Source organism: Etheostoma spectabile, unplaced genomic scaffold (assembly GCF_008692095.1).
Source record: "Etheostoma spectabile isolate EspeVRDwgs_2016 unplaced genomic scaffold, UIUC_Espe_1.0 scaffold00019160, whole genome shotgun sequence".
NCBI classification, from domain to species: domain Eukaryota; kingdom Metazoa; phylum Chordata; class Actinopteri; order Perciformes; family Percidae; genus Etheostoma; species Etheostoma spectabile.
The window spans coordinates 57,611-78,965 of record NW_022604714.1 but is presented as its reverse complement, the minus strand read 5'-3'; the positions used below and the strand labels follow the sequence as shown (position 1 = coordinate 78,965).

The following is a 21,355-nucleotide window of genomic DNA, read 5'->3' as shown; positions in this document are numbered from 1 at the left end:
GATAAAAACCGTTCTCTGCTTGGCTAGAGAGAGAGAGTAATGCTGAGGGAGGACAGAGGCAGTCACAATGATAAATACATTTCATTTTATTTAATGTGAGTAATGTACCAGAGTGCATAGTGTAAAAAAGCATTACATTTAATGTCTCTTCAGGCTCCCACCATCTACAATAACACTCCGGGGCCAGCCACACCCACCACCTCCACTGGGACGTCGCACCGCTTGGTATACTATCATACTCATGTATTTTAGTTGGTTGTTTGTTTTTGCTCTTTATTGTGTGGTGTAATGTTTTGGCATTAGTTACAATCTTGGTGGCATATTTTACACAAAAAAACGTATTTTGATGTAATAAATTGCTGATTGACAAAAAAAGGTTAATGAAACCACCTGGTAATCGATCAATCGTATAGAGACTCCATGATGGGTTGATGATACTATCAGTTGGTTTGTATCTACAGTTTGCATTCACAATGAACTAAAAACGTATTTCTCTAATGTAATGCACATGTGTCTGTGTTGTCATTGATTTCAGGTTCCCTTTCCATCAGTTCTTCAAAGGCCTGCTACACACTCACGTTTTGTCAGTAAAAACAAAGCCTGCAAACACTTTACAAGAGATGTTGTGTGCTTGCCTTTTTCTTCAGCATCAACAATCCGCATTCCAAGGGGAGACACAAGAGCAAATTTAGCACAAGATGGCCTTATTGGGAATATCTCATTTACATCTGACTGGTCTGAAGCCCAACTTAAAGAAGAAATGACTGCCATTTTCAGAAGAACGTTTTCATTGTCTATGGGCCAGTCATTCCCATTTGAGTATTTGAGTACAGTCAAGGGATGCAAAAGACTAATGAAACCAAACGTCTCGAGCAATTTTCTGTGGGGTGGAAAAGAAGTTGCCTCGATTAGTTCAGCCACTTGTCTCTATATAATGGCATTAATACGCAAACCTGTACAGGTAAACAGTTTATATGTCAGTACAGATTTTCAGTTATGGGCAACAAAATATTAGAAGTAAAAATATGTATGTTGCTTATTCTGCTTCTTTACCTAAATAACATAGCCTTTTTTAGGTTAACTTAGTATAAAATACTTCTGCATTGCCACTGGTGCATTATATATCACACATAATATTTGTTTTCTCCAGGAGGAACCTGAGGAACTCTCTGATAGTGACTTTGAAAGTCCTGTGGGCTGGAGAAGGAGAGGTGGGTCTGAGAATTTGATATGTTTCTCAACAGGTTGTAGGTACAGTCAGCAGTTATGGGTAATTCAATTAAAAAGGTTAAGTACTGTGTTTCCAATTACTTATATATATATATATATATATATATATATATATATATATATATATATATATATATATATTCATTACCTTTTGTCCATAACATAACATGTAATTTAGGTCATACAGTGTCACCTTTCACAAGTGAAAGTGAGCTCATCAGTCAAGGGAGTGAAAATGACAGACTGCAAGAAAGTCCATCGCGTCAAAGAAGAAGTAGGTTAAAGCACTTGTTTATATTGTGTTTGCTATGGGCTGTATGGTATATTAGTTTAAACCCTGGTCCAGTCCCTGTCCTTTCTGTGTGAAGTTTGCATGTTCTCCTGTGTTTGTGTGAGTTTCTTGCACCATCAAAAATGGGCACATTTAGGTTCATTATCCAGTCAGTGCCCTTGACCAAGGCATTGGCTCAGAATCTGGAGTTGGTTTACAGGCACTGTGTTATGGTTGTACCTGCCCCTGGGATGGATTAAATGCAGAGGACAAGTTTGACTTTAAATTGTATGTGTGATTAATAAAGTATACCCTTGTCCTTGACAACTGCTTTATTTTATGCAAAGTTAAGTTCATACTTTAGGATTGTTGCCCTGATTTTCCACTTGCCAATAGCAATAAACAAACTTAACGGTAGTGTGGAACAGTACAGTGATCTTAAGACTTTGAAAGTTCTGTAGTGTGACCAAACTGTATTGGGATTGGATGTCTTGATTCATCGGTCTACAAGTCACTATAAGAGGTGTAGACTGAGCTTAGTAGCACAATTCATTTCATTTGTACTGAAAGGGAAAGGCAACTCATAAACCTAGCTCATCTCATTCAGTTTTCCTTCACCCTAAATCCTTAAAGGCTGCCTTTTTTAAAGGAAAGACACTTAAAGATGGAATTAGGGTTAAGTTGCAATTAAAAATATTTCTTTTTGACCTCCTGTTCTTTATGCAGTGCGGAGTACAGTGCCTTCATCACCGAGGGAAAGTGAGGCCAGATGTCAGGAGACAGAGAGCAGCAATCAAGAGAGTGAAAGTCAGGGCCAGGCAGGGGACCTGAGACAAGTGTTTCCTTATAATGTGGCAGAATTTGTGTAAGATATTGTTTGGGCTTCATAGAAATGCAGCAGTGTAGATGTTGGTCTGTTTACAATTTGAACCTCTGATATAGGTTTCTTTCTCTCTCTCTCTCTCTCTCTCTCTCTCTCGCGCGCTATGTCGCTCTCTCCTTCTCTCTTTCTCTCTGTCTTTGTCTCTTTCTCTCTCTCGGCTTTCTGCTGTCCCTGTTTATCTCTGTTTGCTCAGCCCTGTTTATCTGGAGGAAGATGAGGCTCTTGAAGAGGCAATACAGCGTAGCCTACTAGAAGAGTGTGATAGACCTGCTGTTAATACTTTAAAGTAAGAGTTACAAGTATTTTTTTAGTACTGTAAATATATTGTTGACATCAGTGTAAACATCACAAACAGCATCAAACAGTTATATCATTGTGCATGGTGCTAGTGGAGTAAATGCACAGATAGCCAAAGGTCTGTTCATCTTAACATAGGTCATCTGAAATGCTGAGCAAAGAAGAAATTGCAGGCCTTCTACAAGCTCACAGTGAGAGAGTTATTACATTGGGAACAAGACAGATCTGTATCAGTCGAGCCAATGTTTGGACCACAGCCTTACGTGTGTTTAAGAGACCTGGTTTAGCAGAAAGCTGTGACAGGCTCTATGTTACATTTGCAAGCGATGAGCATGATGCTGGGGAAGATGCTGCTGACCTTGGGGGTCCCAGACGAGAGTTTTTCCGCTTACTGGTGAAGGCTATCTTCCAGGACAGTGGTGCTTTTGAAGGTGTGTGTGTGTGTGTGTGTGTGTAAAATATATAGAATGTGCTGTTTTAATTTATTGAATCTTTAAGGCACACCAAATGGATGCACACCAAGACTGAACATGCTCCACTTGCAAAATGGAGTGTATCGAACCATTGGCAGGATGATGTCTACAATAATAGTGCAAGGGGGTGAACCACCTGCATTCCTGTCCCCGAGTGTGGTGGACTACATTGTGTCTGGGGACATCCTTCAAGCTCACGTGACACCTGATGATATAGGTGACCCTGATTTAAGGGAGAACCTCAATAAGGTAATGCTCAATGTTCGGATCTGAAGACTATTGTAGTAAGCCTTTGCTTTTGACTATTCCACAGCAGTACAGTACTTTTATTTTGGTGGAATGCATTATCAAAATAATTTTGGTTTCATATTACCAAATAAACAACTAAAAATTTCAACTTTTCTTGTCATAGGTAAGTAAGTATTAAGTGAAATGCACAGTGTACATAGTACTTCTGTAAATGTTGATTAAATGCAGTAATTTGAGAAAATAACATTTGATCTGTAATATTTAGGTTCAACATGCAACCTTGCAGGATGATTTGGAGAAAGCAGTCAGCTGCTGTGACTCATGGCGATATCAACTTGAGGGTCTTCCACTCGTAGTCACCATGGCCAACAGAGATGTGTTTGTGAAAAATGCAGTTCTATATCATACTGTTGTGCAACGGCAGAGCTGTCTTGATCAACTAATTGATGGCTTGTCCCACTATGGAGTAAGATTTACCTCACAGTTCTGTATCATCTTTAGTTATCTTTCATTTATCTTTCATTTATGGAGTTGAATTTCCCTACAGGTTTTATCACTCTTGAGAGAGAACCCCAGCTTGCGTGTGCTGCTTGACATACCAGGAGAGGACAAAGGTCAAGAAGCTGATTTTGTAGCTGGTATTCTCAAACCAAGCTACTCTGCACTGGGGAGCAACTGAAGAGCTAAAGAGGAGTTGATGGTGGTCAAATTTAGGGAGTTTCTACAATGTGTTGAAAGTAAGTATGCATTTGTTATTCAGTATATTATTCAATAAGACAATCCAGGAAATTTACAGATTAATTTTATTCTTTACTCGTAAAGCTGTGCCTAAGGGTTATGTACCACAAACAAGAATACAGTTATCCGTTTGCTTGTCATAATAAAATTGCTTTTTCACCAAAATACCTATACAGTAATCCATTAGTCACTCACTTAGTCATTATTTGTTGAGTATTTTCCAGTCTCCAAGTCAACAGTGGTTTCCCTTTTAGGTAAAGAGCTGAGAGACACATATGGGGACAGGACTCTAACAAACGATGAGGAGGCATTCCTGAAGACTTTGAGCCCTGGTCACATCCTGGCATTTGCTACAGGGAGCAGCAAAGTCCCAGCCATTGGTTTTCATCCAACTCCTAAGTTAATATGTATTCATGATGAAAACAAACATCTTCCCATTGCGCACACTCGTGCTAATGAGCTTCACCTTTTTGTGAATGCAAAAACAACGGCTGATGATGATGAATTTAACTACAGCTTCCTAGTAGCACTAATGAATGGATCTTTATTCAGCTTCATTTAAACGAGACATTTAACAGCTACCAATTAAAGTACAAGGCTTATTTTTTGCAAGCACAACTGGAGCATAAGTGGAATGTCCTAATTTTGATTTTTACTGTAAATCTACTAATTTGCTTAAATCAGTTCATTTGTAAAAGAACCCCTGCAGTGAAATAGACCACTGTTTAGTGTAGGGCTCCTCATGTTTGTCAAACCAGGCTGCTGTGGTGTTCTGTGTACCCTCTGCCCCCTTCATGGTAACAACCCTAAAACTATACACTACAGCCCGGTGGTTGATTGTGTCCATGTCTAAGTGTGTTTCATAGAGGACATAGTTTGTCCATATTATAAAGCAGTGATTTCATTTGCAGTACATAAGTAGGCTGAAAAAAAACATTGAAAAACACACCGTTATTTGCCATTTTTAAAATTGTGTCAAATCTTCTGTTAAGAGCTCTTTTGCAATAAATATGCAACATTTTGATTTACACATTATGTGAACACATCACTTCCTGATTTCTGTAACAGCCAGCCATATGCAATCAGTATAGCCTAATGAAAAATAAAAAATTTCACTAGCTGTACTTAAACAATAGTGTACAGCCCTTTTGAGTTTAATGTAGTTTAAGGACAACGGTTTGGCTATACATACTGGTATAAAAGGATTAATAGAGCTATTGGCTCTGGTTTCCATGTGGTTTGTGAAACTACAATAAGGATAATGTTACTCAATTGTCCATGTAATGCTAAGATCACACATTTACAAGTTTATCAAAAATAAACTGTTGTGTTCTCTGAAACAATGTTTTGCCATTGTTGTTGTCATTTTGAAGAGGGTTAATGGTCTCATTCAGTTCTTGCAAATCCCTGTCATTCAATGGGGAAAATCCTCTTTGAGAGTTAGGTGAGGAACGAAAAACTACCCCTGCTGTTGAGAGTTCTGGGTTGTGAAGATGAGGCAAATCATTGTCCAGAGTAAAAAGCTGAACAGGTGTTCTATTTCCTTCAGATGACACTGAGTGATTGTTAAATCCAGCTTTGAATTTCTCCAAAGTGTGGTTGATTCTGGGTAGAAAGACATAATGGAGACAAAATAAGTCTGTTGCATTGTCTATGTCTAGGATACCCAGGGATTCCAGTTCATAGAAAATGGGTGCATAGACTTGGCTGCAGTTTTTGTTCAAGTCTCGGTTAAAACGCTCAATCCTCTGGTTGTGTACAGAACTTCCTGTTAAGACAGAGCTTTCCCCCCTGCTCGAATGCATGTCCTCCCAAATCTGAACGTTCTCTCCTCCGTGATCAGTCCTGATGTGCAGTGGTCTGCCATACTGTCCAACAGCTGCAGTAAAAAGGTCTCTTACAGTTTCACCAAGATTATTGTTGGAGCATTGAAGAAACATCAACATCCTACTGTTGCCGTCTATGGCACCATGAACAACCAATTTCCACCTAATCAACTTATGATTTCCATCTATATGCCATATGAAATTTGGATGTGGGACAGAATACACTCGGCGAGCTACAGCGGTTCTTATCCTGGCTAGGACACCGATTGGGTCCATCCTTCGCAGTGAATCTCTTACACGTTGTCTTTGAACCACAATGTTTTTGGAGCGGAGATGCCCCATAAGCATCACTTCTCCAACATTTGGGTGTTCAGTTTTGCACTCAGATCGCTGGATTCAGAGCCCAGAGTGCTAACCATTACACCATGGAACCTTTAAAAGTGTTGCAAGTGTTTGCTTTCATTATATCCACATAATATTGATATGATATGATATTGAAGGCACACAACAATCACAACACAGATGAAAAAGCAACAATTATTGGCCAACTTAAGTCATTTAGTTAGCTAAGCATTCAGAGGATGTGGGAAAAGGCAAGTCAAGAACAGGTTTTCCAAAAGTAGAATGGGAGCCAGAGCGTTCCTCTCCTGTGGAACCAGGTTCCAGTTTGGGTTCAGGAGGCAGACACCATCTCCACATGTAGGATTAAGACTTTCCTCTTTGATAAATCCTATAGGTAGGGCTGGCTTGGGTGAGTCCTGAACCATCCCTTAGTTGTGCTGCTATAGGCCTAGACTACCGGGGGACTTCCCATGATGCACTAGGTACCTCTCTCCTCCTCCTTCTCTCCATCTGTATGCAACCTCATATGCCTTTGAGATACAAGAACTTCTTCACTTGCGTAAATGGCCTGTTTGTGCATACAAAAGGTGGAATCAGATGATCTTGGGTGTAGGGTTTGGGGATTTTATTACCCCTAAAGTGTCTGCCGGTGCTTAGCATTATTAGCACCACACTCAAACCATCTGAGATAACCGGCCTGCTTTATAAGTGTTTGAAAAAGAAAAAATTCCGGAAACAAACCAGGCGAAATCAAGCAAAATTGGGCGAGTTCTGGATGGGCTACCTGGTTGGGAATGGTTTGTAGGGACTGCATATGTTTTCGGCCTTGCAAAAAAGACGTGGAAAGCATAGCTATAGAGTCCAAACCAAGATGCTCCCATTCTGTTTCTGGAGGTAGACAGGAGCTTCTAACCACGAAGGGACTTGAACCCTCAATCTTCTGATCCGAAGTCAGACGCCTTGTCCATTAGGCCACGTGGTTGCAAAAAAAGGTAATATTTCCAAATCTGAATTGCCATGGTTTATCTGAAATTCAGGAGCGAGGTAACATTTTAAAAAAAGGCAGACTAATTAGGTGGCCAGTTAGCTTTTGTTGAAGTAAATAGATTGAATGCTAGGCACATCAGTTACCTGTGACTCATATTTCACTTACTGAGCAGACAACCTTACAACTGTATGTTTTTGGCCTTGCTACAAAAGACATGGAAAGCAGAGCTATAGAGATTGAGACTTGTTTTTGCGTTAATCGCCGATTTGTGCAAACAAAAGGTGGATACAGATGATTTTGGGCGTAGGGTTTGGCGATTTTAGTACCCCTAAAGTGTCTGCCGGTGCTTAGCATTTTTAGCACCACACTCAAACAATCTGAGCTAACCGGCCTGCTTTTTAACTGTTTAAAAAGAACAGATGTCCAGAAACAATAAGCCAAATTGAGCAAAATTGTCCGGGTTCTGGATGAGCTGGATGAGTTGTACACTTTGGCAATCCTGAACACTTTCAGACACTGTTGTATCATGTAAGTAACATGCACAAGTCTTTAAAAAGAATTGTGGCTGTTTTTCATGCAGGTTTGCATCATAACAATGCGGGTGCTATCTCTAAATGAACAATGGGCAACCTACATCCATCTTGTTAGCACCCAAATCTCTGTGCTGATCTCCATGCTTGGATGGCAAGTCATCTGGTGGATTTTTCCCGTCAAGAGGAAGCAGATCAAGAGGGAGAGTTGTTTTATTGTACTCACCAGCAATAAAGTTTATTTGTCCACAAATTGCAATAGGTTATTTTAAGAAATTCATAACTTAAATCGCGTTCGTTCGGATTTCTGAGGAAAAGGAGGCTGAGGGTCGAATTGAGAATGAATGAAAGGTTTAATGCAACAGCAGTGATGAAGATGATGAGACAAAGACAATCAGACAAAACAAACACATAATAACACTGCAGCTGACAGCGGACTGATCCACGCTCCTCCTGACGGAGTCACATGGAAGCAGTCCTGAATATCTGTAAAATACTCTCATTTATGCCGTGTACCTGGGGGCGGTTCCTTTTCACCTGGTGCTTTCAATTCTATTCTCATTGGTCCGCTGTTGTCATGACAACATGCCGTACATCTTTCCTGTGCAATGAGAACTGACCTGCCTTCAAACACTGCACCTTTGGGGGTCGTTTTGGTTACAGAACAGAGGTTCTGTTGTGTAAATGTGAAACTCTGACATCAAAGTAGTCCAATCAACATTGTATTGTTTTAGCCTAGACTAAGGCCTAATCCCATTTCTTCCCCTTACCCCTACCCCTTGGCCCTACCCCTACCCCTTGGCCCTCAAAATCAAGGGATTAGGCCTAGGGCTGAAAACATACCCCTACGAATTGGGACACCACTTGGTTGTGGTTACGTCACAAAGCATCGCCGCTAGCTGGCTGCTACGTCACCAGAGGCGACAAGCGTTTGTCACAAGCTTCCAAGATGCCGTCTGCGAACGTGTGTATGTCGATTGCGTGGGTCTTAGTAATTTTTCTGCGATTGTCTGCAACAACTCGAAGAAATCAAGCAAGGAGGAGAGGAAGAAGTCTACGACGTTTGAAAATTCTGGCGGATCAGCTGATGGTATGTATGGATTAGCTACAAAACAACAACAACCTTAGGTTGTATTAACGTTAGCCGGAACACAGTAGCAAGCTGAGCTGGACTCGCGTACATTACATGGACGTGCATTATATTGTAACACGAACCTCATGACTATCTATGTGTACAAGTATTATTTAGGCGACGTTATTTACCGGTCCAGCCAGTGCTTTGTTCTTGGCGGGGAGACGATCTGTTTTTATTTTGGGGGGAAGAAGTAACTGTAGCCACTAGCTAGCTTTGTGCTTTGTTGTGGGGAATGTCAGACGTTATTTAGTCGATTTTTGTTTTCCTGCTATGTGCTTTGGGCAACTATAATCACGACGTGTTCTATGGGGGGGGGGGGGGGGGGGGGCTACTATGTGCTTTGTTCTTCTGAAAAGGGAAACTTTTTTCCAACTCAATGCTGTGAAATTGTTTTTCTTTTCCAGACTGGTGCTCCAACTACATACTGTGCCATAAACCCCAACATGCCTATACTGCGCATGTGGTTCAATGTTGAGACTGAGCTGAGGCAGGATTTCCGCCTCACCAGAAGAGCAATGCACAGCTTGCAGAGGCTTTTGCAAAGGGAGCAGGACCACGGCTGGGGTATTGAGCTTGAAGTACTCATATACACCTATTGGCTGGCACATGGACTCTCCTATCGAGTGGTGGCCCGTGTCTTTAATGTACCAAAGGCTACAGTTCACCGTATCATCCACAGAGTGGCCCAGAGCATATGGGACAATCTAAGGAGAGCAATCTACTTCCCTCAAACAGCGGACCTGCCTGCAGTTGGTCAGGGATTTGTCAACATTTCAGGAACCCCTGCATTCCACAATGTGGTTGGAGCAATTGATTGCAGCCACATAAGGATAAAACCACCACAGCGTCACAGATTAGACTACTTGAATTACAAAGGCTTTTATTCTGTCAACATGCAGGCAATATGTGACTCAAATGGCAGGTTTCTGGACATTTTTGTGGGGTATCCGGGGTCTGTCCATGACACACGAATAATGAAAAACAGCAGTTTTTATACCACAAGACGGTATCCCCCAACGGGCTACATCCTTCTGGGTGATGGTGGGTATCCCTGTTTGGAAACTCCGATTTGCCTCATCACCCCATTCAAGGAGCCAGTGCAAGGACAAGTACAGCAGCGATTCAATTACTATCAGTCAAGGGGGCGCAGCATAATTGAAAGAGCGTTTGGCATGATGAAGACCAGATGGAGGTCAACACTTTTCAAAGCTTTGGAGGTGAAGCCCACGTTTGCACCACAGGTAATTGCTTCATGTGCCTTTTGCACAATGTGTGCATGGACAATGGTGACACACTGGTCCCAGATGAAGACATTTTAATAGATGACGCCCAACCTCCCCGTGAAGAAATGGCTTACAATGAAACCTCTGGGAATGTCAAAAGAAACAGACTGGCGGCCCTAGTTTCAGTTGGTGTGCAAGACCCATGATCATGACCAGTGTATATGTATTTTACAGATCTATGTTCATGCATGTATTTTTACTACTTAGATCTGTTTGCATATGTTTGTATACACACATCATGGTGTTTTTTATATGTTTCACTTAGCATGGTGTTGAATGTCATACTACCTTTTTCTGGCATTAAACAATGATTTGATTTGAAGCTCAGTTGAGTCTGGTGTCTACTTTCAAAATGGAAGTGAAATACTTTAGTTATTTGTTGAAGGCTTGGTATTTGTTGTGTGGTCATGTCCCTTTGGGCATTTATGAATGACTCATGATTTGAATTACTGTAATAACACATTGAATAGATTTGGATGAGATGTGCAAAGAATACTTTATTCAGAATAAAATTATGTAACAGGAATTTACAAAAAATTAACAGTGTATATTGTTGATTTTAAATATTTATAATATATAAATGTAGTGCAACTGTTATGATATATTTAAATATGAGGTAGATCTGTCAAAGGAACTATAACTTGTCAACTAATTTCTCAAAGAGAGACAAGAATCGCTCAGTCATGGCCTCGTTCTTCGCCTCGCTCTCCTCGTGGCGCCTCTGTTCCCTGTTGGACTCCTCGGTCAGGAAATCCAGGATAGGATTTCTCTTCCTTTTCTTCCCTGGGGAGGGACTTGGCAGTGGGGAACTGCTGGCTGCAGAGCTGCAGGATGGGGATGAGGGCTCCTCAATCGCCTAAAGGAACAAAATAATATTGATTTACATTCCACAAATGAACAATTTGTACACACACACGTACACACACGACGAGAGAGAAAGACAGCAATACAATAACATGTTAACATTCTGCGATTCGGAAATTTCAGAACACAAGATGTACTGCATAACATACCATGAGTTTGGCGTACGCTCATCCAGAAATGATGCCACCACCACAGGAGGGTCGATTGAAGGCCTGGCACTCAACACCTCGTGCATATCTTCGTAAAACTGCCACGTTGCAGCGGTCACTTCCCCACTGTCTGTGCCGGACCCTGTTTTAGGAGTTCTTAATTCCTGGAGGGACACACAACACACTACAATGAAGCCTACAACCATACAGTATGCATTCATTGCATTCTATTGTTTTGAGAGCAAAGATGTAGTTTGTTATTTTTCTTTAACTGGACACCACATACCTTGTATTTTTGCTTCAGGTTTTCCCACTTTTTGGAAGCTTTTTGGCCTGTTACCTTTTCAAACAACCCCATGTCTTTCATCAGTTTCCTGCGTCATAAACAACAAAATGTACATGTACATTTACAGGAATGAATAACAAATGATGACAATGCAGTAACAGTCAATTCTAGGCAGACAAATGCGGAACTGTTGTGCAAATCAACGTTAGCGTTAGCGATTAGCGTTAGCGTTAGCGATTAGCGTTAGCGCAAGCTACCGATTTAAAAAAAGTTTCAGTTAGGAACATGGTTGCAAGTACACATGCACAGGACTGCATAGACCACAAAACAAAACTGTCGTAACTTCTTAATCAATTATTTAAACCAAAAGTACTTACATTTATGTGTCTCTCTGGTCGATGCGGCAGCCATCGTTGATGTGTGTTTTCTAGTGAGGTCGCGTCCACACTAGATTTCAAGGGCTATACAGCCCTTGATCGATCCCCTACCCTAGGCCGTAATACGTATTGGACCGACACTAGATCCCGGTGAAACGCGCAAAAGCTAGGGATAGGGCCAAGGGGTAGGGGTAAGGGGAAGAAATGGGATTAGGCCTAAGACCCCAGGGGACAGGAGACAGAGAGGACCACCTTTGTTGCATAGCAGGAAGCCCCTTTCCATAAGTTAATTGCCAGACTTGACCTGATCAACTCTTTACAGTCAGAAGGTGGGGGGAAAATGGAGACAGCTGTATGCTTAATTTTCTAACCTGGTTCCTTCAGACATTTTAACTTTTTAAAACTCAACATTATCAACGTTTTCATCGAAAAAGAATACCACAGCTCAAGTCCCTGATAAGGCAACAGCTTGATTGTGTGAAATGAATGAAGTGCTTGCTAACGTCATCTGTCATGCAGGTTTGCAGGATGTTCACAGTCTGCTAGTGGCCATGATGAGTTGGGACTTTGAGCTTTTTAACCGTTTTGGTCAATTTAGCCAATTTTCAACCAGTTTGTGCAATAACAATTGGTGTTCTCAGGCATTGTGCAAATTATGGTCTACCCTCCTGCTGTCCAGAAGACCGTGATCATGGCAACAGCTCAATGGTCTTCATTTACTTAAACTTCAATCTGTAGTTCAGGAGATTATTTTTTCCACAGCCAGTAGTTTTAGAAGCCAGGGTAGCTCAGTCGGTAGAGCATCAGACTTTTAATCTGAGCTTCCAGGGTTCAAGTCCCTGTTCAGATGTAGAGTTGACATTCTTGAACACTTCAGATACTGCCATATTGTTTGTGTTCCATCCATAAGTCTTTAAAAAGAATTGTGGCTGTTTTTCAAGCAGGTTTGCATCATAACAATGTTGCTGGTAAGTCTAAATGTACAATAGGCAACCTACGTTCATCTTGCTAGCTCCCAAATCTCTGTACTCATCTCCCTGCTTGGATAGAAGGTCATCTGGTGCATTTTTCTTGTCACGAGGGCTAAGTGTTGTGGTCTGGTGCATTCCCCAACCTGTGTCGTGTCTTCCCTTTCTTCTGTGTGTCTTGTCTGTCTTGCCGTGAGGGCGTTCCAGGGGATCTAGAGGCGTGGCTTTCCATCTACGTTCCGTCATCCACTCAGCTGTTCCTCATCACTCATCACCCACTGCAATACATAAACCCGGGCTGACCGCCTCTTCAACGCCAGATCATTACATGCACTATTGTGGTAACTGGGCTCCTAGTCATTTGCGCCTGTGTTGTTGTTTCTTGTTGTATTCTAGTACTAACTCTGCCTCTCCTTAGATCCATCCGTTGTCCCTCCGAGCTGCCTTCCTCCCTCACGCCGACCAGCCACCTGTCTACACCGGTGTTCGAACCCCTCCGCACTCATTAAACTACCTGAACCTTATCCTGTCTGCGTGCCTTTTGTATCTCTATGGTTCTGGGTCTTACTAACCGTAACACTAAGAGTATAGAAGCGGAACAAGAGGGAGAGTTGTTTTTTTGTACCCACCAGCAGTAAAGTTTACTTCTCTGAAGCTGTGTTGTTTTAATTAGGTTATCAATGTTTTGAGTGAAAAAGAATACCACAGCTCAAGTCCTCGGTATGGCCAAAGCTTTATTGTGGGATATGTATGAAGTGCTGATCTCTATGCTTTGATGGCAAGTCATCTGGTGGATTTTTCCTTCCATGGCAACAGCTTAATCTTCTTCATTTACTTGCACCTCAATTTATAGTTCAGGAGATTGTTTTTTCCACAGACCTCTGTTTTCGAAGCATGGGTAGCTCAATGTTGGTGGTACGTCTAAATGAACAATGGCCAACCTACATCCATCTTGCTAGCACCCAAATCTCTGTGCTGATCTCCCTGCTTGGATGGCAAGTCATCTGGTGGATTTTTCCAGTCACGAGGGCTTTTGATCAAACTACGTATAGTGCTTCCGCATGAGGACACTAAGAGTATAGAAGCGGAACCAGAGGGAGAGTTGTTTTATTGTACCCACTAGCAGTAAAGTTTATTTGTCTGTAGCCATTAAATTGCATTAGGTTATCAACGTTTTGAGCGAAAAAGAAAACCACAGCTCAAGTCCCTGGTAAGGCAACAGCTTGATTGTGTGATATGTATGAAGTGCTCGCTATTGTTATCTGTCATGCAGGTTTGCAGGATGTTCACAGTCTGCTTGTCGCCATGATGAGTTGTGACTTTGAGCTTTTTAACCGTTTTGGCCAATTTAGCCAATTTTCAACCAGTTTGTGCAATAACATTTGGTGTTCTCAGGCATTGTGCAAATCGTGGTCTACCCTCCTGCTGTCCAGAAGACCGTGATCATGGCAACAGCTTTTTGGTCTTCATTTACTTGCACTTTAATTTGTAGTTCAGGAGATTGTTTTTCCCACAGTCCTCTGTTTTAGAAGCCTGGGTAGCTCAGTCGGTAGAGCATCAGACTTTTAATCTGAGGGTCCAGGGTTCAAGTCCCTGTTCAGGCGTAGAGTTGCACATTCTGCTAGATGAGTTGTCCATTTGACGTGCTTGTATGGACATGGACAAATTCAGATGCTATCATATCATGTGTGTTCCATGCGCAAGTCTTTAAAAAGAATTGTGACTGTTTTTCAAGCAGGTTTGTATCATAAAAATGTTACTGGTAAGTCTAAATGAACAATGGGCAACCTACATCCATCTTGCTAGCACCCAAATCTCTGTAGTCATCTCCCTGCTTGGATAGTATGTCCAAGGACATACCATTTATGGTCTATAACCCTTTTCATTGGTTTGCTACGACTCTTAAATAATTCCTTTCATTGTATCAATCTCAGAAATAACCAAAGAATGACGAATTTCACTCATGTGCTTGTGTTCAACCACCTGTCACTGTATTTTTAGCAGCAGTAGTGCTTTTTAGTTTTTCGTGTGAGGGTTGAACTCACGACCTTCAGATTATGAAACTGACGCGCTGCCTACTGCGCCAACAAGGCAACAAAAGACATTGCAATGGTTGGGAAAATCTGTGAAAAACTAACAATTTGGTCGTCAATCTTAATAAAAACAATGTATGTGGAGACCTATGTTCTCACACAAAGGTTAAGATCAACACTAGATGCTTTGTAATGACCCCATGAAAAGGGGAGACAAAAGACTGTGTGCAAAGGTTGTATACATGTATGCCTGGTGTATGCATGGATGAGTGTGAGGTGTCAGTGATTTATGCTGGACAGTGTAAAACTAACAAAGGTGAGCGGGAGAGGTGCTGGACTGAGAGACCTCTAGGGCAATCACAGATGCACAACCAATAATAAAACACTACTGAGTGAATAAGTTCAGAAAATGAAGAACATTGTTCAGAAAGCTTAATGAAGCTTCATTTGACCAAAGCTATTAACCACCTGAACCTGGTAAAAGGTATGAGGTAGTCCTGCATAGCTAGCTAGTGATTTACCTCCTGTAGATGGTGGTCGGCGTGCCAACAAGGCTTGGAAATTTGCAGATGGTGATTCAGAGGAGATGTAACAGTTTAAAGTTTAAAGTAACTTAATTTTCTAAATTGTCCGCCTACAGTGCCAACGAGAGCTCTTCTCTAATATTACCGGGTATGCAATAGCTATTCAACTTCGGAAGGTATTGTTTCAGAAACAACAATAGACAGCACCATCTTATCACAACGCCCATGTTTGTGTTCCTTCAAAGTTTGCAAAAACATTCATCTGAACTCGCAAATCAATTGATGAGATTTTGGAGGTCAAAGGTTCAATGTCAAGGTGACTGTGTCCTCATGTCTGGCCATCTGATTCTTGTGAATGCAATATCTCTGAACGCCTAGAGGGAAGCACTTTAAATTTGGCATACATAACGACTAGGAGTTGCGGATGAACTGATTTCAATTTTGGAGGTCAAAGGTCAAGGTTACTGTTTCATTACGTCTCCTGAACTGTATATGTATTTCTCCTGAACTGTATATGTATTTCTCCTGAACTAGTGATGGGGATGCTTTGGTGATGTAAAGCCCCAGAGGCCTAATGGATAAGGCACTGGCCTCCTAAGCCAGGGATTGTGGGTTCAAGTCCCACCTGGGGTGAATTTTAGCAGATTGGCACAATGGAAGTGTCCTCGGCCTCTGACCCAGAGGTTCAGGGATTGAAACCATCCTCTGCTAACTCTGATTTCCATGGTGAGACGATATAACTGCTGGAAAAGTTGTTGACAGATGTCCAGGATCCTGTAGTAATGCTGACTTTCCAGTGATGTGGTTCGGCTGTTTAGAGGTTTTGATCATATCCATCGGTTGCATGGCTGGAACATCAATACCCCGGTTCTATCACCTGATCGCTGTCTTGTCTTTGTCGTTCGACGACTATTTGGGCTCACACCTTAACACACCTAAAATCATGCTGCACCTCAAAGGACTCTCAAGCACTCCCAGCTGTGCTTTTGCAGAAGAGCGCCTTGTTTTCTTTTAGCTTGGGAAAAGGCTTTAGCTTATGACAAGGTAAACAGATTGCACCATTGTGCTACTCATTAGAGTGTCCACTTCAGTTATGTATTGAAGCACATCCTTAGAGCTAATGGCCCTCATTTATTAACCTAACGTACGACAGGCTTCACGTGAAATTCATGAAACGTTCGTATCACACCAATCAGAGCGTAAGAATGATCGTGCATTGATAAATGCAGCGGCTAGAAACGATATGAGAATATCACGCCCCAATATATTCTCAGTTTTCAGGCCTCGCCTTTATTATTTATGACATGGCCAGACATAATCCGGCTAAGAAGCGGCACTTTTCAGAGGTGGGGATTTAAAGCCTGACATCCCAGGTGCTCTGGTGCAGCCAGATACCACCAGGCCCAGGGGAATATGCCGCCTAAGAAAAATGCAATCCTACCCGATGAGAAGACTAAACATTGTGAAAATAACGAAAATATGAATACATTAAACATATACGGGCATTGAACATATTGCTGCAGTCTCGGTCTTTGGATGGTATAGGTAGCGCCCCGTCAGACATGTCATGATATCATGACGTTTAATTTACTATATAATAATTTTTGAGACAGGTCCTACTGAAGATCTGTTGGATCAGTCAGGATGGCCGAGCGGTCCAAGGCGCTGCGTTCAGGTTGCAGTCTCCACTGGAGGTGTGGGTTCAAATCCCACTTCTGACAGCTAGTATTTTCATTTGGAACTAATGTCTAAGAGTTGATATTGGGAATAAAGAACTTAGCAGTTCTTTGTATTTAAGAGGACATGAATGTGCATGAGAAACGCAATTCCAAGTGCAGCGTTTTGTGAGCGTCTTTATTGTCAACACATGTAAAGTTCCTTAGGGGCCCGTAGTGGATGAAATGGTAAAACATTTGGCCCTGGATGCATAGAATTCCTGCCATATTGAGCGACAAAGTTTGGGTGTCCTGAAAAAAGGGTCTTGAACTCTATCTCGCCGACCTCTTTTTTTTACTGTTTCTTGTTATGTCACGGCAAGAAGTATTATGCTTTTGAGTCGTTTGTCCATCTCTACATCAGAATCAGAAATAAAAAAAACATCAGCCATATGCAGTCTCTGTGGCGCAATAGGTCAGCGCAGTCGGCTGTTAACCGAAAGGATGGTGGTTCAAGTCCACCCAGGGACGTTTGTTGCTTAAATAACCTGGAGTGAGCCAACTCTGGGATGTATCATTCTTCAGGAGACCATAGAGCAGCCTGAAGATAACCCAAGTGGCCTTATGTCTATCAGAAGATACAGTTCTGGAAACCATGTACATATTAATCTTTACAGTCATCAGAGATGGGAAGTAACGAAGTACAAATACTTTGTTAACAAAATAACAAAGTACAAACACTTCATTACTGTACTCAAGTAGATTTTTCAGATATTTTTACTTTACTCTTTACTTTTTTGGCGACTCTTTACTTTTACTCCTTACATTTTACCACAATATCGGTACTTTCTACTCCCTACATTTTACAAAATTGGCTTGTTACTTTAGTTTTGTGCTAAAGGTTGTCTATCAGGTGTGATTTGGAGTCCATGTCGGAGAATAGCGCGGACACGCGCCTCACACCACGAGCAGGCGCGCACGGCACACAGAGACAAAAGTGAGAGAAAAGAAAAAGAGACTAGCTGTCTGGAGGATAACCAGCTGAGATCGTGTGCGTCTTTGAGAACTGTAAGTCCTATAACTGATGTTGTCAGTTCATGTAAGCCTGTTGTTGTATTGGTCTGTAGTTCTGGCACATTTAAAAGTTAGGTTGTCTGTGTTCTTAACCTGTTACCTAGGTTACACCTGGCTGATGATTCGATATAATGGCGATTGTTGAACGTCCTTGCTCATTAAGATAATGTAATTAGTAGTTGGTTTATTGTTAGTATTTACTAGCATATATGATTCCTATACATTGTGTATGGTAGCCTTTACAATGTTGTTTATTTCTTTTATTACCACACACACATTCATAGCAGAGCTGCCCCCCCCCATGTCTATACTGATGATTGATTGTAATAAATCAACAGAGAGAAGTTGTCTCCATCTGTGTTTTAACAGACACACCTGGGCCGAAGTTGGAAACCACAATCAGCTTTAAATCCAGTTCTAATCTAGTCCTCACTAAATTTCAAATAATTTCCCTGGAGTTACCATTACAAAATTTACTCTAATTAAATTGGAACATACACAAACTTCTCACAAAATCACACATATCTTGGTACTCGGTCAGAATCTTATTAACCTGGAGTCCCAGTCTCTGTCAATATAAATAGGCTATATGTTTATATATGTTTTAGGCCTATTGGCAGACGGCCATTTAAAATGTAGGCAATGGCATATAAAGAATAAAGAGTCTTGTCTCCATGTCTACTGTAGTTTCTCAGTGTGCTCTCTAGTAACATCTGTCTGGTCCAGGGAGCTTTGTCATTCATAAGGCTACTTTTACTTTTATATTTTAAGTATATTGCTAAGCCTGTACAGATGGAGGAGAGATGAAATGTGTCAGTAATATAGGAGATTGTTGGCTGGAAGTATGGAGATACTAATATGCATTACTTAAAAGGAGAAAACTAAAAATATTCTATGGTCATGTAAGTATGTGTTTTCCAATAAAAAGATTGACTTGAGAATAATTACTTGGTCTATAAGTGATGCTCAGAGGCCCGACATGGCCCTTCTATGTTCATGTTAGTGTGTGTTTTCCAATAAAAATTTGATTTGAGAATAATTAATTAGTCTATAAATGATATAGACTAATTAAACTGATAAATGCTCAGAGGCCCAACATGGCCCTCACCTTGTTCGCAATAGGTCAGCGCAGTCGGCTGTTAACCGAAAGGATGGTGGTTCAAGTCCACCCAGGGACGTTTGTTGCTTAAATAACCTGGAGTAAGCCAACTCTAGGGTTTATCATTCTGCAGGTGAATATAGAGCAGCCCAAAGATAACCCAAGTGGCCTTACCTTTATCTGAAGGTACAGTTCTGAAAACCATGTACTGTACATATTAATCTTTACGGTCATTGGTATGCAGGTCACTTGATGTAATACAAGCAAATACATAAGGCCAGACAGAGACAAAAAGTGAGAGAAAAGAAAAAGAGACTAGGTGTCTAAAGGATAACCAGTTGAGATTGTGTGCGTCTTTGAGAACTGTAAGTTATATAACTGATGTTGTCAGTTCATTTAAACTAATGAGGAAGAATTTGACAAATCAAAATCAAGTCCAGGAACTTATTCTTTCAAACATCACACCTGAGTCTCTCAAGTCCTGACCATTCCCTGACCGGGAATCGAACCCGGGCCTCGGCGGTGAGAGCGCCGAATCCTAGCCACTAGACCATCAGGGAGTCACATCTTTCAAATTTATCTTTGTAGATGTGAGTTTTCTTTTCACTTACTGGAATGACTCATATTGTTTTAGGCGAGGAATGGCGCCTGGCTAGAGCTTCAGAAGGAAGGCCATGACAGATTACACATCTGTCACATAGTCAGTTTGTAGTCTTAAATACCAAGTCTCTTGCTGTTCCTTGACTAGTTGGCCACCCCTGCTTTGCATCGCTCCAGGTATGTAGAAAAAAAATCTGTTATGCACCTTTGCATTGCGCTAAAATGTCAAAATTTGGACCTGAATCCAACAATAACATTACTTGACACTCACATACATTGGTTTTCAGTTAAAAATGTTGGTTAGGGGTTTAGTTACTGCTTGAAAAAATGAAAAGAATTGTTATTGTGATGGAGGCAGATGAAGTGTTTATGACCCATCAATGATGACAAAAGGATACATCCTCTGTCGGGGTCTGATTTAAAGGAAATGGTACTCTTTAAAACGTTAAACTAATGAGGAAGAATTTGACAAATCAACCAAAAACTTACTCTTTTAAATCTGTATCTGTCAAGTCCTGACCATTCCCTGACTGGGAATTGAACCCCGGCCACGGCGGTGAAGGCGCCAAATCCTTGCCATTAGACCATCAGGGAGTTACATCTATCAAATTCAATTTAACATATTGTTGGTTATATTGTTTTAGGCAAGAAATGGCGCATGGCTAGAGATTTAGAAGGCAGTGGTGCAAAATGCAAAACTGCCTGTTTCGATTTAATTACATGGTAATAATACAAAAACAGAGGTGTAGTGATTACTTGGAAATGCTTCCGGTAGTTTCTGAAATAAAAACCATGAATCAGTGGTGGAAAATGCAAAACTACCTGTTTCTATTTTATTACGTAGTAAGACAGAGGTGTAGTGATTACCTGGAAATGCTTCTGGTAGTTACTGTCAAACAACCTTTTATTACATGGTAATATTAGAATAACAGAGGTGCAGAGATTAGAGGTGCAGAGATTACATGGAAATACTTACCATGAAATATCCCCACTAACACAGAACGTTTAGGGAACGTTAGGGAACGTTAGTTTTTGGTTCTCTAAAGGTTCGTTCGAACCAAACCAAAAGCTAACGTTTAGGGAACGTTCCCTCCTGGTTATAACGTTCTCTAAACGTTAAGAGAACCAACCAACGGTAACGTTCCCCTGCGGTCGCGCCGTACCTTCACACAACGTTCCCGTTTGGTTGTTTTTGGTTGTTCGGAGTTAGAAGTAGCATGGTTTGTCACTTGATTTATTCACTCAAAAATGATTTGACTTATAAAATTTAAGAAAGCATAACATTTATTTTAAGGCTGATATCAATTTAGCTTAAAATAGTACTTTTGTGCTTGACTTCGGTTTTTTAACTGTCTTCGTGAAACAACTTAAAAGAGGAATCTATCAATGGGAAGATTTTCACAACTAAGATAATTCACTTCTTTATTCAGTTTGAAAACCTAACCGTTACAACCCCACACCAGTAGGGGGCCGCTGCTCTG

At 41.1% G+C, this 21,355-nt stretch overlaps 1 protein-coding gene, 1 long non-coding RNA gene and 5 other non-coding genes across 7 annotated transcripts; 4 read left to right on the top strand and 3 right to left on the bottom strand.

Annotated features, from left to right (window-relative positions):
- The first annotated feature begins 530 nt into the window (after positions 1 to 530).
- Positions 531 to 4,542, top strand: LOC116683950 (uncharacterized). The gene is made up of 10 exons (XM_032510020.1): positions 531 to 961; positions 1,151 to 1,211; positions 1,409 to 1,504; positions 2,228 to 2,366; positions 2,578 to 2,670; positions 2,820 to 3,112; positions 3,180 to 3,403; positions 3,669 to 3,869; positions 3,951 to 4,140; positions 4,396 to 4,542. The coding sequence occupies exons 1-9, from the start codon at positions 761 to 763 to the stop codon at positions 4,080 to 4,082; spliced, it is 1,440 nt and encodes a 479-aa protein (XP_032365911.1). The 5' UTR covers positions 531 to 760; the 3' UTR covers positions 4,083 to 4,140; positions 4,396 to 4,542.
- Positions 4,543 to 7,218: 2,676 nt separating this feature from the next.
- On the bottom strand, positions 7,219 to 7,291 carry trnar-ucg (transfer RNA arginine (anticodon UCG)). Its single transcript has one exon. It is a non-coding gene; the product is annotated as a tRNA-Arg (tRNA).
- A 3,737-nt stretch (positions 7,292 to 11,028) lies between these two features.
- LOC116683951 (uncharacterized) lies at positions 11,029 to 11,577 on the bottom strand. Its single transcript, XR_004330737.1, has 2 exons — positions 11,545 to 11,577; positions 11,029 to 11,101 (listed from the first exon to the last, which is right to left on the bottom strand). It is a non-coding gene; the product is annotated as an uncharacterized LOC116683951 (long non-coding RNA).
- Positions 11,578 to 14,420: 2,843 nt separating this feature from the next.
- Positions 14,421 to 14,493, top strand: trnak-uuu (transfer RNA lysine (anticodon UUU)). The gene has a single exon. It is a non-coding gene; the product is annotated as a tRNA-Lys (tRNA).
- Positions 14,494 to 16,006: 1,513 nt separating this feature from the next.
- Positions 16,007 to 16,079, top strand: trnar-ccu (transfer RNA arginine (anticodon CCU)). Its single transcript has one exon. It is a non-coding gene; the product is annotated as a tRNA-Arg (tRNA).
- Positions 16,080 to 17,558: 1,479 nt separating this feature from the next.
- trnan-guu (transfer RNA asparagine (anticodon GUU)) lies at positions 17,559 to 17,632 on the top strand. The gene has a single exon. It is a non-coding gene; the product is annotated as a tRNA-Asn (tRNA).
- A 2,130-nt stretch (positions 17,633 to 19,762) lies between these two features.
- Positions 19,763 to 19,834, bottom strand: trnae-cuc (transfer RNA glutamic acid (anticodon CUC)). Its single transcript has one exon. It is a non-coding gene; the product is annotated as a tRNA-Glu (tRNA).
- Between the last annotated feature and the right edge of the window lie 1,521 nt (positions 19,835 to 21,355).